Genomic DNA, 16,483 nt, shown 5'->3' on the forward strand with positions numbered 1-16,483 from the left:
GACTGGTCGTGAGGTCTCCACCAGAGGGGTGCATAACTTCACTTATCACCACTGTGATCTGTTCTAACTTCTAACACATACATGTATGTGCTTGAACACACACGACACACTCTTGACACTTGATGCTTCAACGTGATGGCCCACATTGCATTGCAGAAGATATTTATTTTCAGATTCACAGCATTCCACTCATCTGTGGCTACTTGTAAAATGGGTTGATTCCAGATGCAGAAAAACCACAGAGAAGAATTGTAGAGCAGCTTGGGACAATGCTGAAGCTCAGAGTCAATCAGTAATGTAATTTTAATGCTTAAAAAAAAAAAAATTAAATGTGTGGACACACAACTGGGGACATTTTAAAACCAGGTTATTGAAATGTCATCATTGTTATTCAGAATATAATTAAAAACTAACATGTCAATGTCTTAATTCAATTCATCAAAATAATCTTCTTACACAAAATAGCATTGATACATTTCTTCCAATTACTTTTGCATTTGTGTAGCGAACTTATTCAGCCATATATTTAATGCAAGTGAAACACTTCACTGGTGTTCTGTAATTGAGCGATTAAGAGCATTACATCAGTGTGCTGCCATCTTGTGGCAGGGAAAAAAAATCAGGATATTCTTGAGAATAAATAAAATAAAAGAACAATGCTGTGGCAGGTATTCTTCAAATAACATATTGAAAGTCATAGAAAATTGCATAAACAACATTTCCTTGTAAAACAGGAAATCCAAACTGTGCTTCAAGTCAAATAGTGCCTTTCAAAAATATTAGTCCCCTCGAATAGTTTGACCCACATCTCAGGCTTAAAATAAAGATTAAAAATATATATTTGTTTGCTTGTTTGTTTGTGGACTGACTGGTTAGCACGTCCCAGTTGTGACTGTTAGTTTGAATGGTTGTTCATCTGTGCAACCAGTTCAGGGTGTACCCCGCGCCTACTGCCCAAAACCAGCTGGGATAGGCTCCAGCACACCCGCGACCCTTGTAAGGAGTAAGCGGTTCAGAAAATGGATGGATGTTTGTGAAGAATCAACAGTAAGTGAGACACGATTGTGAAACGGAGCAAAACGTACCGTAGACACAAATAAAACTTGAAAGTTGGACTTACAAAAATATTCACATTCTTTCAAAACAGCTCCCAGCAGCTTATGTAGATGAGATGGAGAGCGTTTGTGAACAGCGGTTTTCAGATCTTTCGAAAGACCCTTAAGTGGATTCAGGTCTGGACTTAAGACTTGGCCAGCTCGATACTGCATTAAGGTCTTGCTGGAAGTTAAACAGCCATCCCAGTCTCAGGTCTTTTGTAGACTCCAAAAAAAGTTTACTCCCTAAATTTTTTTTGGGCTCCATCCATCTTCTGCATCGGTGCTGTCCTTGTTTGGGCTGAAATTTTGGAGGTACAGCCTGGTCTTGGTAGGGTTTGATACTCATCCCATTTCAATAGTTGTATATCAAAAGTACTGGTGATATCAGTACTTACATCGGGAACTACTCAAGAATTGAGCACTTGTTGGTGTGGGGAAAAAAAGTGGTATCAAACGGAAAGCAAAAGGTCAAAAAGTTCAAGAGTTTCTAATACTTTCGCAAGGTACTGTATACAGGAAGGGTTTACCAAAAAGATCTCAGTTGTTAGTATTGTCTTGTAACTATACAATTTTTTTTCATTACTATTTTGATATACAAATTAACCATTCAAAATGCAGTTGTGTCACCAAAGTCCTTGTTCCATTGGTTGTACATATGGAGAGTCGCTGGGCTCACGCTGGGCTTGATGCGCTTCAGGGAATCCTCAAAGTCCTTCAACTTGATGTTGCGCATCTGTGAATGAGCGGCGGACGTTTTAACTAGTAAGTAGAAGGAGCATCTTTGATTGCATGAACTAACCTGACTAGCTGCCATGTGCCGAACCTGGTCTGGTCCCAATTCTGTATGGCAGAAGATTTTCACATTAAATAATCTAGATAAACTATATGATAATGTAAAGGATTTAGGACACTAAAAGTAAATGATCATCATTTCAAATCAAGAGGCAAGATGTGAGCATTTATCGGTTGAAGGGTTCTTACCTCTAATTGGCCCAAGTGCAGCATCTTTAGCCAAGGATGTCAGATCACTTCCAGAATATCCCGCAGTTGCTCTAAAATACAGAAAAGGAAGCACATTTGTCATGAAAATGGGGAGTAAAATTGTAAATATGGATGTGCTGACTATAAGAAACTCACTTTGCTAGCCAGCTCAACTCATTGTTGCTCAGCGGACTCCCGTGCTTTGCTAGAAGATGTTGCATAAGCGTGGCTCTTGTCTGGTCAAATATAATATCAATATTTAAAGGGGAAGTAAAAAAATATTTACAGTAAAGTGTTTGTGTAATAAGAATTAAGCATCAAAATCAACCCGTTTTTACCCATCTCAGGGGGCAGCCATTTTTCCGCTTGCTGTCGACTGAAAATGACATCACATCACAGTTGCTCAAGGTTAAGGTAACGACCAATCACGGCTCAGCATGTAAACATCACATGACCAAACTCTGAAATCAGGTGAGACATGACTGTGATGTCATATTCAGTCGACAGCAAGCAGCAAAATGGCCGCCCCCTGAGCCAGATAATTTGGCTGCTGAATTCATATTCCACAAACGCAATATTAATCAGAATGCTATATCTAGACTAGTGAGGATGCATGGAACATATTATTGTCAAGTAAATTGTTTACTTCCAATTTTAATTTTAAGTTGACACACACACAAAAAGTTTTAGTAGGAACAACAAATACCTTCTCATCAGGCAATGCCACGTAGACTCTTTTTGCAAAGCGCCTATACGACATCAAACAACATTTTGATGTATTGAACAAAAATGAGAACAGTGATGGTTGTGCTGAACAAAGGGTGACAAATGAGGTACCTTAAAACGGCTTCATCTAACTCCTGAGGTCTGTTGGTGGCCCCCATAACAAGCACCCTGTCATCTCCTCCAGATTGCACCTGACCCACAAAAATCACACCAAAAGTGATAATACAAAATGACTGTGACATAAGCATAGAAAACAAAACAAAGTCCGCTCCTCTTACCCCATCAAATTCAATGAGGAACTCTGTTTTTAAACGGCGCGAGAACTCCTGTTCTCCTTCCCGCCTTTCACAAAGCAAACTGTCAACTTCATCTAAATGTGGACGCAAAAAAACAGAATATGGTTGTTCCAATGTAAACAAAGCAGTACAATTTGGGTGTGAGGTTCCATTCCAAGTGTGCAACACAAACCGATAAAGATGACAGAGGGCTGTAATTCCCTGGCAGCTGCAAACAATGCTCGGACAAGCTTCTCGCTCTCTCCCACCTGAAAGGACGTCACAATGGAATGATGACCATAACACTAAATATATTACAGAAAATTTTATCACATGAGCAAATTCCGTTTACATATTTAGACGTCAGACTGGCTGCGCTCATGTTGAAGAATGTGCTGTTTGACTCTGCTGCGACTGCTTTGGCCTGGGAAGAGGAAAGTAAAAACTGGTCAATTTTTCATAACAACAAATACAGACTGATGTATTGTGAAATCATTCACTCACCAGCATGGTTTTGCCATTTCCCGGTGGGCCAAATAGAAGCAAACCTCGTGCTGGAGCTCTCAAGCCAGTGAAGAGCTACACAGGGGAAAATTAAATCATGAATTGTGGCAAACTTATGGTGAACATGGCACATTTTTAGACTTTCACCTCCGGTCTTAAGGCAGGAAGAATGACAATCTCCTGGAGTGCTTGTTTAGCCAGATCCTGACCCGCAATATCATTAAATGTTACAGATGCACCGCTGAAATAAACACATGAAAACATGGATATACTCTCAAGAATCTTATTCTTTACCAAAAGAAAGTGCATCATTTCAACTTACTTGTCTACTATTTCATTCAAGATCATGTTTGCCAGTTTGCTGTCCACATTTTTGAAATTTTTCAACTCCCTCTTCTGGGGCTGCTTTGAAGGTCGACCCGCTTGTGGTGTTACCTTAGCCGCAATAAAAACATGTCATCCTCCATCATAACAAGACACGCAATTGTGAAGGTCAATTACCTTAAAATCAGGGGTTCTACTAGGTGGTCTTCCTGCTGTGGAGGGTCTGGGGGGTTTGGACACCCCTCGAACTGCAGGTTGACTTTTAGGTTTTGTTTGCTTCCGAGCATTATCCGAACCATTCTGGGGTTGAATTCTGCCTTTTGAAGCCAGTGTAGCCTCTGTACAAACAACAGTACTGATCATCAACATTATATTTTGTCATGCAAACTGCAAATGTTTAAACCACAATTCACTGTCTCTGACCTAAAAGTGCAAGTCTGTCTTTAGCCATGGTGAGGTTGGTGATCATTTTATCCTGGAGTCTCTTGGCCCTCTCATACTGCTCTCCTGTTGACAAGCACCCGTATTAGCATAAAAGCAAGCCAATACTGTCCTGTCCTGATTACTCGGCTCCTACCTTGTCCTGTGATTGTCACCGCGATGCCGCTTTCGAGCTCAACAATCCCCCTCTTGTACCACTGCAGAGCCTCCTCCTTGTCTCCTGCCGCCACACAAGAGTTGTTAGAAACTGCTGTTACAAGAACGCATCAAGTAAGCTAGTAACCCATGGGCACCGAAAACACACCTGTATCATCTTCGTCAATCCTCAGTGCTTTGGATATATACTCAAACGCTTGCTTATGATAATTTTTCACTACTTCGCTGCTATCTCTGCCTTTACTCGCGTTTGTTTTTACCGACATCGCTACCTTGTTGAAATGCTATGGTTCAGACTTTAGCATATTTTTGGCACAATGCGGTAAAGTTGGACTCAACCATCATAGCAAAGTCTGATCAATGCGACGTGAGGCTTTTAACATACAACGGCATTAATATTTTTAAAACAGTACAACTCATCTGAAAACTATTCCGAAAATTGAACAACGTAGTCTTAGTTATCAGCGGGCTACGCAACGATTTGGACGTAGTGTATTGATTTCCGAAAGCGATTCTTAACTTCCGCCTTCATGCATTCAAGCCCCGCCCTCTTGCTTCGGCCCAGCAGCAAGTGGAGAATTACTTCCGTGGCCATTTTCATAATAATAGCAACGTTTAATATGAGCATGGCTTATTAATATGACACTTCTTAATTCTTCGTTTTGGTTTTTATCATTGTGTTCTCTCTTTGCGTTCAAGGCACTCAGAACCAGCCAAATGTTAAATAAAAAATGTAAACATTAAAATGATTGATTTTTGTATTATTTTACATACAATCACAAAATGGAGTAACCTTGCTCTCGGATGGAGAGTCTAAATGAGTAAACGCCAATAATAATAATAACAATAATAATAATAACAATAATAATAATAATAATAATAATTGCCCTGCGATTGCAACCAGGCAACCAGTTCAGGGTGTACCCCACCTACTGCCCAAAGCCAGCTGGGATAGGCTCCAGCACCCCCACGACCCTTGTGAGGAACAAGTGGTTAATAAAATGGATGGGTGGATGGATAATAATAATTTGAATAATGCCTTAAACGGGACTGAAAGATGAAACCCCATTAAAATTTAAATCAAGACGATGGCTTGCATCACAAAGTCACTTATATTGTCACCTTAACAATCCAATTAAAATGTTTATTTGGTCATATCAGAGGTGAATACAGTAGTATCATGTGATAGATCCTGTGGTAGGCCTACCTGGAAGAGTAATAACAATCAACTTGGAGTAAAAATTTCCTTAATGTCATTTTCCTGTTTAATTTATCATACTCATGGTGGGCAGCATGGTGGACAATTTAGAGTCATCTTCTATCGCTCCTCATTCTCCAACCATGTCTTCTTTCACCATATCAGTAAATCTATTCTTCCTCTTTGCCTCCACTATCCCCATGGTTACAAGGCTAAGAGAAAAACAGATTAACTTCAATTTTGGAATCCGCATGCCAATTTTACATAAAGTCAGCCTCAACACATTTTTTTTTCCAACTTGTTCCCCACTGTTATCTTTGTAAATGCAGACTTTTTGTTAAAGTTCTTGTATTGCAATGTGCTAGGTTGTGTGCATGCATGCAAGTGTATTATGTTGTGGTTAGTGAGTGTGTGTGTGTGTGTGTGTGTGGGGGGGGGGGGGGGGGGGGTATGTAAACACAAATGCAATTTGCCAAATCTGACATTAGATGGATTTCCATTGATTTGCTAGAATTACTTCATGTATAGTACTGTAGTTGTTTTTTTTGTGACTTTGCACCCCCTCGTGGTGACTTTATAAGATACACATTATTTATACTGTACTGCATTTATACTGTTATAGGCACCACACTTTACAATGATGGTCGACTGTAGAGTAAATATAAAAGTTGTTTATATAACTACATTGCTCCATCTTCTGATCGAATCAGTGATTGATTATCCTTTTTTTTTTCTTTCAAACTCATTGATCAGTGATCGTCCCCCCCAAAAAATCCTGATCGTGTAAATCCTACTTTTTTACCATCACTCAAAGTGTAAACGTCGTTAGTTGGCAACCTAATTAACCTGCCATGCATGTCTTTTGGAATGTGAGAGGAGACCGGAGTACCCGGAGAAGACCCACGCAGGCACGGGGAGAACATGCAAACTCCACCCAGGAAGGCCAGAGCCTGGACTCGAACCCGAGTCCTCAGAACTGAGAGGCGGACGTGCTAACCAGTCAATCACCGTACCGCCCCCACAAAAAGCACATATAACACAAACTAATTCAAATAATTTTGAATTACAGTATTCAAAACAATTTTATAATTCAAAATACTCACACCGACACCACACTTACACCTTTAATTAATTAATTAATTAATTAATTAATTTATTAACAATTTCAATATTGTCCAATGAAACAAAATGTGTTTGGTGTGAAAGGAAAGACAAAACCAATGAAAACATTCAAGGCCAACTTTGATTTTGACACACCGTGACAACGTGCTCTTTTAAAAAGGTAAATAAAGATATGAGTAAAAAAATGAAACAATAATAATAATAATAATAATGATAATAATAATAATAATAATAATAATAATAATAATAATAATAATAATAATAATAATAATGATAACGGTTCTCAGGATGTATACGTCACGTTCGAGGCTCCGCCTGTTTTTCCCCACGAGCTCTTTAATTTTCCCTTAATGTGCCTGAACCAATCACAGTTGTTGAAAGTCGTCACTAGGACCGCTTCGGCGACGCCCCTTGGCTCACTTGCTAATCAATCAAACCAACATTTTCCTCATTTTTTGACCGTGACAACTATCTGAAAGTCTAGTTTTCTTTCTGGTTGCGTCCGCTGAGTTGCATTTTTTTGTATTTTGTAGTTTAAGCCGCTTGTCAGAACGTAGGTTCTCCCTGTAATTGCCTCAAAACTAACCGGTCAACAACAAGCAGCTGACGGAACGCTTTAGCCTGCAAGCCTATTAGCCTGCTAGCCGACTGTTTCCCTAGTCCCAACTGTTCTTTGTCTCTTCTCTACGGACAAGTTAGCCACAGCCGGCAATCGGCAGTCGTGTTTGCTGACACTGGCTCACAATCAGATTTTAACCGACTGACAAGATTTAACTACACCAAAATAGGCGGCTTTGGAACCAAGATGTCCAACCGAGTGGTGTGCAGAGAAGCAAGTCACGCCGGGAGCTGGTACTCCGCTTCGGGTAATTGTCAACACAGCACCGGCCGTGTTAGCACACCGTGTGATAGCTGCCTTTTGTCTTTTGCCCCATGCAGCGTGTTTTTGGCTTAGCTAGCATTCCGTTTTGTTCCGTCGTTATTATCCAGTGACAGCAACCCCCCCAAAAAATCGTTTCAAGAGCTTCAGACAACGCGAGCTGATGGAGATAATAAAGCTAACAGTTAGCAATTGCTTGTCTTGATCGGTCCTTGTCATTCAGCAATTTATACTGTCGCGTTCGTGTTTAAAAAACAAACAAACAAACAAACATGTATACAGCTCGATATTTCCAACAGTCAAAGAAAGGGAAACAAGCATTTGCCTGTATGACAGATCTTGCATAGCCTAGCAAGAAATAACATCATGGTGGCAGCTCTCTTTGAAGATGCCAATGATGTTGCCTCGTTTGACTATGTGTGGCACTGGAATGCTTTCGTTATCCCGTTAAATAGTCCCTGCTGAGCAACAAACAACTAGGTAGGGCAACAGCATCCACGTTCACCCCTTCCCCCCATTTCAGCAGCCATTCGTTTGCCTGTTATCCCTAAGCCTCCCTGTCTGCATTGTAATGATAGCAAGTTTGTTTGCCCGACAGGTCGTGTCCATTGCTCGATAAAACGTGCATCATTACCATACTCACAATTAATGCACCCACAGCATGTTTTAACTTCAATCTATATGTATATAAGGCTCACATCATCAAATAATATTTCCTTTGTATACCCTGGTTACAATTTAGGCACACCTACATTTGAAATTATAATGAAAAAGGAGCCTTACTCACACTTTTCCCAAATTTTTCATTAATTTAGCTACATGGGGTGGCTCAGTATTAGAAACACTTTCTCAGTCTCCTGCAGTGTAGTTACATACCACTGCAAAGTTTAATCACTAGGTGTGTGTATATTTCCACTCCAGTAAAGACGATTCGATGTACTAGTCATATAACACTCTACAACAATAAACCTTTAAAATAAATAATACTTTGATACTGTCAATCAAAGCTGAACATTTTAAAGCCATTTTTCAAAGTAGCCCTTGAATTTGATCACATTGGTGATTCCGATAATGGCTGGATGGATAATGGTTGGCTTGCAGCACGATGCATTAGTGGTCAGCACGTCTGCCTCACAGTTCTAATGTTCCGGGTTTGAATCTGTGCTGTGGCATTTTGTATAGAGTTAGCAAGTTTTGTTCTCTTGCGTGGGTTTTTTTCCCCCAGGTGCTCAGACTTCCTCCCACATTCCAAAAACATGCATGTTGTAAATGTGAGCGTGAATGGTTGTCTATTATGTGTCATGTGATTGACTGGCGACCGGTCCTGGACCCCACCTTTTTCCTAAAGTCAACTACAATATGCTCCAGCTCACCCACAACTCTAATGTGGTCTCTAATGGAGCAAATGGATGGATAGATTGTGAAGGTATAAAATACAGTATTAGTCATCAAGCATTTGATTGGCATTTACATAAGCTTTGAGCTTCAGAGGGAGTCCATTTTTCACAGTGAAATGATTGCTTATCAGTAGTTTTTGTCTGTATTTGAATGCACTGTGGAAATAAACAAACAAGCAAACAGGAGGTAACCTTCATGAACAAAGGTCCATCTTCCAAGATTAACATCTCTATTGAAATAAATGATTTGATAGATGTATAGTTGTTCAGTGTTCTCTCATTTATCGCGGGTGTTATGTTTCAAAAACTACCCGCGTTAATGGAAAATTGCGTTATTTTTTTTAATTCCCATTAATTATATATGTTTTTTCGTTTTGGTATGTTTTTTACTTTATTATAAATGCTTTTACGTCCATCATATATGTTCCTTGTTCATTTACATAATTTTTTTTCCATTAAAAGTATGTTGTTTTTTATTTACTATACAGCACAGTATATACATTTTTTTTCATTTATTATATATTTTTTGTTTTGGTATATATTTTTAGTTTATTATGAATGGTTTTTCATTCATTCATTGTTTTTTAATTTCTTTTTTTATTTACAGTAATTTCTTCACATTAAAAGTATATATATTTTTTAATTTACTTATATATAGCACAGTATATATTTTCTATCTCCGGAATGCAATGTCGTGGAGTTGCAAAAAAAAAAAAAAAAGCACACTGAAAAATCCACGAAACACTAGGCAACGAAAGATGAACCCGCGATAAACGAGGGAACACTGTATACAATATATTTGAAAGTATTTAGCTGAAGTAATATTCAAATAAATGCACCATCTCATCTTTTGTTGATTGCACTTGTAATTGTCTATTTTCAGGAGCCCAGCTGAATGCACAACTTGAAGGCTGGCTGTCCCAAGCACAGTCTACAATCATGCCCGCCAGAGCCATCATAGCTCCGTAATCACATTGAAAAATTGAAGGGAAATGTTATCTGGGCCTCGAAGACATCTCATTTGTGTATTCCATATATATTTTTTTGTTGTTTACAGGCATGCAGGGTATACCTACTGTGGTGCTTGTGCCGCGCATGCCTACAAGCAGGTTGACCCTTCTGTTACGTAAGTCTCATATGTTCTTGACTCAAACAGTGCATTTCTAATGGTTGGCAGCTGTGTAATAAGTCTTTACAAGTGCTATTGCAAATGAACTGCTTTGGCAACAGACAACAGAAACGTTTGAGGTTCTGGTACTGTGGAGTGACATGATGTCCGTTACTCTTTAGTCGTAGGGTCTTCATCCTGGGACCCTCTCACCATGTGCCCCTTTCCCGCTGTGCCCTATCATCAGCAGACGTCTATAGAACACCTTTATATGACCTGAGAATCGACCAGAAGGGTATTTTTTCTTTGTTTCTTTTTTCAAATGTCGTTACATGTTCCTCCAATGTGTGGAATTAGAACATAGGTAAACAACCTTTGTGTGAATGTATATTTAAGCATTTTTGACTTAAAAAAAAAAACAAAAAAAACTGAGATGGCCACTCAAATGTGCACTATATATATATTTTTGATTTCCAGTTTATGGTGACCTCTGGAAAACAGGGTTGTTTGAAAGGATGAGCATGCAGACGGACGAAGATGAGCACAGTATTGAAATGCACTTGCCTTATACTGCTAAAGCCATGGAAAGGTAAATCGTGTTTCATGACATAATTATTACACTACATTCCATTTAATATTTGTATTTTTTGTTGGTCATCTTTTGTTTGTCACTTGTGTAGTTGTCTACTTGCATTTTGGTATCTGTGCATGTGGGTCGTTGCATGTATTCAGTTAAAGCGATACAAGACTTAAAACTAATTAGCTATTCTGTGAATTGGTTAATTTCAAGTCTTCTCTGAAAAAAAATGTCAATTTATGTTGAGCGATTATGATTTTATAGCACTTTTTATGAATATTTTTGTGTTAAGTACTGTATAGGCCATTTTGGACAGTCATGTGATCATCGTGACGTGCGTAAAATACACATTGAATGACATGGCTGCCAGTAACATCAAAGAACTCAGGAGGAATTATCGCATCTCACGGCGGACATCAAAGGTCGAATTGCGCCTCTTACTCTGTTAGGCTAAGCTACATGTTGTGTGCCAAGCACGCTTTAGCCCACATTAGGAGAGGCCCCACCCCCACCTGGAATGACATGAAACCTGCCGTGCTAAAGAATTGACTCCGATCAGAATTGGCCTATTATTTGGGATTGAAGACGGTCTTTTTCTTGCCAATTACGTCAGCAAACTCCCATTGAAATGAGCGAAGGCGACTTTCGTTTACGCACGGGATACGTCGTCACGATCACGGAACCAGGATAATGGCGTTCATCATGGTATGTTCTTATTTTAACACTTAATCGGTTTAAAAGAGTAAGATACCAGATATTTGCACTTTTATTCTTTTTACATAATGCCTGATCCAATACTGGAAAATGAGTTATATGTCTTGTATCATTTTAATGGAAACAATGCATTATGTCAGCATTTTTTACCGTATGTGCTGTAAACGTGAATCACATTGGCACAATCGTTCCCTCACATCACTGCACCTTGACTAATCCCAATTCTTGTCAGCCACAAAGATGAGTTCAGCATCGTCCCCGTGCTTGTGGGCGCTCTGAGTGAGTCCAAGGAACAAGAGTACGGGAAGCTGCTAAGCAAGTACCTGGCAGACCCTTCCAACCTTTTCATTATCTCATCCGACTTCTGCCACTGGGGTCAGTTTCCTTCTATTCCCATACCATTTGAGTTATTTTTAAAAAGGTTGACTTTATCCCTTTTTCTTTAGGTCAGCGGTTCCGATACACGTACTACGATGAATCTCAAGGAGAAATCTACAGGTCAATTGAGCATCTTGATAAAATGGTAAACACTGTCAGCTTTTTGGGCGTGTTAAAAAATTGCACAAGTTAATGTTTTCCAGAATAGAATACATGTATGTCATAACAACCCAGGCCAGTATTGATCATGTTTACATCCAAGATGACTGTGTGTTATCTGCTTGTTTTTAAAGGGAATGGGCATTATAGAACAGTTGGATCCCATGTCTTTCACCAACTACTTGAAAAAGTACCATAATACCATCTGTGGCCGTCACCCGATTGGAGTGCTGCTAAATGTGAGTAGCAAATACAAAATTTAACATGCTTATATTAGGCAATGAGTTTTTGTTTGTTTTTCATTTGAGTTTAGTTGCATTTTAGATACTACCTGTATTGCTTATTTTAGCTGCTAGCTTGCTTGTGTTCATCAGAGTTGTTCTACAGTCAACTCTAAAGTGACACAGGTCTAAAAATAGGTCATCTATAACGGTACTATAATTTTAATAACAATGTTCAGTGGTGTGGACTACTTACTGCATCGCATACTGAGAGGGGTGGGTCAAAGATAAATACTCTTCCACAAACATAGTACTAACATTACTGGCTATTTATGTCCAAGACCATGCAACATCATCACATGCTTTGATGCAGATGCTTTCATTTTTAGTAAGTATTCAAATTTTTACCATTTTCAACAGAAATGATGAATCTTAACTCTTAGACCACCAAAAACGTTTAATAATGATGAATAAAATCACGATGTATGTCGCCATAAATGTTAAATGATGTCAACTACTTTTTTTTTTTCTTTTTTTTTAAATCAATGGGAAGTGCAACGTCTGAGTGCACTGCTGCCTGGTCAATGGGTTGTGGAATCAAAAGCACTCACTAACCATGGCCAGCAGATTGCAGCATTCTCTTTTCATTGAGTTGCCGGTGTATGAAATTACAATGAAACATGAGGGAATCTGATGAAATATGATGAAATAGAACGTTTTCAAGGATGACGTAAATAATCAAAGCCTTTGTCATATTAAAGTTTTTTTTTTTTGATAACGCGTGGCAGTAAAAGTGTTAAAATGAATTTTTATACCCAAATTTGAACAAACTCCCTGGTCTTCTTTGAGAAGTCAGAAATTAAATATCATTAAGCAGTTTTTTTTTGTTTTTTGTTTTTTGTTTTTTTTTAAAGTTCAGGAATGTAATCGAAGAACTAACTAAATATCTTAATCACTACTTTTTTAAAGTAAAGTTTGCCATTTACTATGATGTTGCTGTACAATGTTTTCAATTTATTTTTAAAAACTTGACTTTTGTTTTTGTTTTTTTGTGTAGAATCAACACCAAGTGACACCCAATTGTGAAGTGGAATGAAATTTATATATTCCAAACTTTTATTTATTAAAAAAATAAATAAACTGAGAAGTAAGATGTGTGAAATTATTCACCTCCTTTTCTCTCAGTACAGTGACTCCAGCTCTTCCCTGATGATTTCTGAATGACCAATGTTGACCTAAATGACTGATGATGATAAAGTCCACTTTCAATGTGGACAAATCTGATTTTGCGTTTGTGTTTGGAGTTTGCATATCATTCTTTTTCTTACATGGGCTTGCTTTCAGTACGCCGATTTTCCTTCTACGTTCCAAAAACAAACGCGAGGTTAAAAAAATGTTGGAATAGTGAATGACTGGAGACCAATCCAATCATGAGGAGGCAATCTTTTATTTAGCGCACGTTTGTGTACAAGTGATTTTTGTGTGTTTTGTGTTTCAGGCTGTAGCGGAGCTGAGGAAGAATGGTATAGACATGAACTTCAGTTTTCTGAACTACGCTCAGTCGAGCGAGTGCAGAAACTGGCAGGACAGCTCCGTGAGTTACGCTGCGGGGGCGCTCATCGTTCATTGAGGTCGACGATTGCAGGGGTCGCTGCGCAGCCCTGCCATTTATTATCTATTGCCATAACCTGACCTATACGCCACCCCTCCCCACACTTTAGCCCCTCCCACCCCCCCAACCAACGCCTTCTATTTGCAGGAAGGCCCGAGCCACGTCACCCTCCCAGCTCTGTCTTTTTTTCCACTCTCCTCCCGGTTCGCTGACCGTCTCAAAACTTTAGGTGGAATATTTCAGTTGAAAGTGTTTGAGACGATAGGTCGGTGGAAAAGTTTAGAACGAGCGGTTAGGGTTGAACATTATCATGGTTTGACGTTACATGGGGGATCTTACTTGGGCTCTTGCAAGGGCCATAGTCATTCCATGTCCTTTGACCTCATAATGGTTTTTGAGTTGTGATAAGCAACCTACTTCGGACACTTGGTGGTTTGTGCTCATGTCATCTTCCTCAAAAAAAGGAATGAAAAATCTGCGGATCATCATGGAAATAAAAAATTAGTAACATGTTGCAGGGTGGAAGTTTAAAGAGGTGTTTTCTGGCTGCATCAAACGTAACAAACTACCGACACCAATTTCATAGCTAACTAACTCGACATAGTAAGCTGGCGTTTCTAACAAAAAGGGCTGCATTCACTAACCCCCTGCTTTACAAAACCAAAAACAGTTATAACTCACGTTACTAAAACATATTTTAATCACATTTTTAAAATCTTATTTATCCCTTAGCTAAATTTTCATAGTTGTGCTATTTACTTGAGTGACTACTGTGTGGATTTAGACACAAGCAGTGTTGTCGTAGATGCTTTTTAGTCATCATAATTTACCCCGTAAACTATTGGTGCAACCAAGTTCCAATAATGTTGCAACTTGTACTTTTCTTCTCATTCAAATTCCGCATTACCCCAAATTAACCAAAACCTCACATTGCTCACACTTGTATTGTGATAAAGAGGAGTTCCCCCTCCATCATTTATTTACTGCAGGACCTTGTAGCACATCACCAGCATTTGTTGTCATGTTTTGATGCAAAAATTCAAATCTGGAGTCATCATTGAATTGAATGTTTAGGTGTGACCACAGAATAGCATTAGGAATATTTGAATTGAATCATGGGTGGCTTGAAAGCTTTTTTTTCACCGATCTGCAGAAAGCTGTGAATGCTTTGCTGTAGTTGGAATTGAACAGTTTGACCTTTACATCTGCTAAGCAAAATGAAAAGCTGCCTGCCAGCAGTTACCCTAAACCGAACTTCCTTGGCAATATATTTCAGGCAGCAGCACGGTTTCCATCATCCCGCCATTTGAGGATTATTATTTTTGAATGTTTCTCCTCTGAATGTTTCCACTCTTAAGATGCTTGAAATAAATGAGTATTTTAGTTTTCTTTTGAAAATTAATCTTAACTTCTCACTTAACACAATAACAAGCTTCCTGATTTGATGATGATTTGGCTATGGTTGAATTCTTGTCAACTGGACATTTTTTGAATAATTGTAATTTGCTGTGTACACATTTTGAAAACATTGTTGACTCCTTGCATTATGGCAAGTCACATTTGCAATTAATGACCCATTTTTATGGGCACATTTTCATTTGTTTTAAAAATTACTTTTGGCTGTACTCATTTATTTTAAGCACTGATGTAGTCCTCTTGACGTTTGTTGTCCTCAACAGCAGTTTGGAGAAAATAATGTAAAGTGAGCACAGACTGAAAGTTGGATCACCAGTCACTCGGCCAGGGGTTGATTTCAAACCAGTAAAGCATGACAACACACTGTGTTATTGTGCCTTTTTATCAATGTTGCACAAACACATTCAAAGTATATTCTCACAAATAGTCTTATTTCAAAAGTGTAACACTCAACCAGTTTTTCCCCTTGTGTCCTGCCCCACCCTACCCCTGCCTTCTCTGACCTGGTGCCCATAGTGTGCGTGACCTTTCCCCCATCTGTTGGTCTCAAATCTTGTAGTGAGACAAAGCCTGAACCTCAACACTGTTCTTTTGCTTTTCAATGATACTTATTTGTATTTTACTTTATTTTATTAATTTTTTTGTATTTTATTTTTCATGCTGAGAACACGGCAATCTACACACATCATTTTCCGAAAATATACTACTCCCGAAACGGAGTTTTTTGATCTCAGGTTCCACTGGCAAAGCATCGCAAGAGATTCTTTTGATGAGGCAAAGGATTTATGTTACAAAGCAAGTAAAATGTACTTAAAAATGTATTCTGTTGTCTTGTGTTTCCTTATAGTTCCACTTATTCTACTCCAAATCACACGCACAAACTTGTTATGAGAGACACACCATTTTCATTACAGGGCCCAGAAGGTATGAAGACAAAATCTGTGGGAAGAATGTTCTCTCTGCGATTGGCTGGCAACCAGTCCAGGGTGTACCCCGCCTACTGCCCAAAGACAGCTGAGATAGGCTCCAGCACCACCCGCGACCGTTGTGAGGAATAAGCGGTCAAGAAGATGGATGGATTGATGGATGGAAGAATGTTTTCTCTGTTTGATCATTTTTATCGCTTTTCCAGTCGCCTGTTTCTACCAATAGTCACTTTTTGACCACAATTGTCTTCTGCATGATTTGCAATGCCAA

General features: G+C 38.9%; 2 protein-coding genes across 3 annotated transcripts; one reads left to right on the forward strand and one right to left on the reverse strand.

The window, feature by feature from the left end:
- Positions 1 to 133: 133 nt before the first annotated feature.
- On the reverse strand, positions 134 to 5,047 carry spast (spastin). Its single transcript, XM_077495904.1, has 16 exons — positions 4,653 to 5,047; positions 4,485 to 4,568; positions 4,331 to 4,414; positions 4,085 to 4,245; positions 3,906 to 4,018; positions 3,731 to 3,824; positions 3,584 to 3,658; positions 3,432 to 3,503; positions 3,273 to 3,348; positions 3,083 to 3,174; positions 2,916 to 2,995; positions 2,785 to 2,827; positions 2,235 to 2,314; positions 2,079 to 2,149; positions 1,897 to 1,937; positions 134 to 1,830 (listed from the first exon to the last, which is right to left on the reverse strand). Exons 1-16 carry the CDS (start codon positions 4,768 to 4,770, stop codon positions 1,705 to 1,707), a joined length of 1,410 nt encoding a protein of 469 aa, XP_077352030.1. The 5' UTR covers positions 4,771 to 5,047; the 3' UTR covers positions 134 to 1,704.
- Positions 5,048 to 7,194: 2,147 nt separating this feature from the next.
- Positions 7,195 to 16,107, forward strand: memo1 (mediator of cell motility 1). 2 transcript variants are annotated; one of them, XM_077495669.1, is made up of 9 exons: positions 7,195 to 7,690; positions 9,985 to 10,066; positions 10,159 to 10,227; positions 10,392 to 10,504; positions 10,687 to 10,798; positions 11,733 to 11,875; positions 11,947 to 12,023; positions 12,172 to 12,276; positions 13,757 to 16,107. In XM_077495669.1, the coding sequence occupies exons 1-9, from the start codon at positions 7,630 to 7,632 to the stop codon at positions 13,886 to 13,888; spliced, it is 894 nt and encodes a 297-aa protein (XP_077351795.1). In that variant the 5' UTR covers positions 7,195 to 7,629; the 3' UTR covers positions 13,889 to 16,107. The 2 variants fall into 2 exon arrangements, with proteins under 2 accessions (XP_077351795.1, XP_077351794.1); XM_077495668.1 differs by lacking the exon at positions 7,195 to 7,690 and adding an exon at positions 7,725 to 9,130.
- Positions 16,108 to 16,483: the final 376 nt, after the last annotated feature.

Source organism: Festucalex cinctus, chromosome 14, assembly GCF_051991245.1.
Source record: "Festucalex cinctus isolate MCC-2025b chromosome 14, RoL_Fcin_1.0, whole genome shotgun sequence".
Classification (NCBI taxonomy): domain Eukaryota; kingdom Metazoa; phylum Chordata; class Actinopteri; order Syngnathiformes; family Syngnathidae; genus Festucalex; species Festucalex cinctus.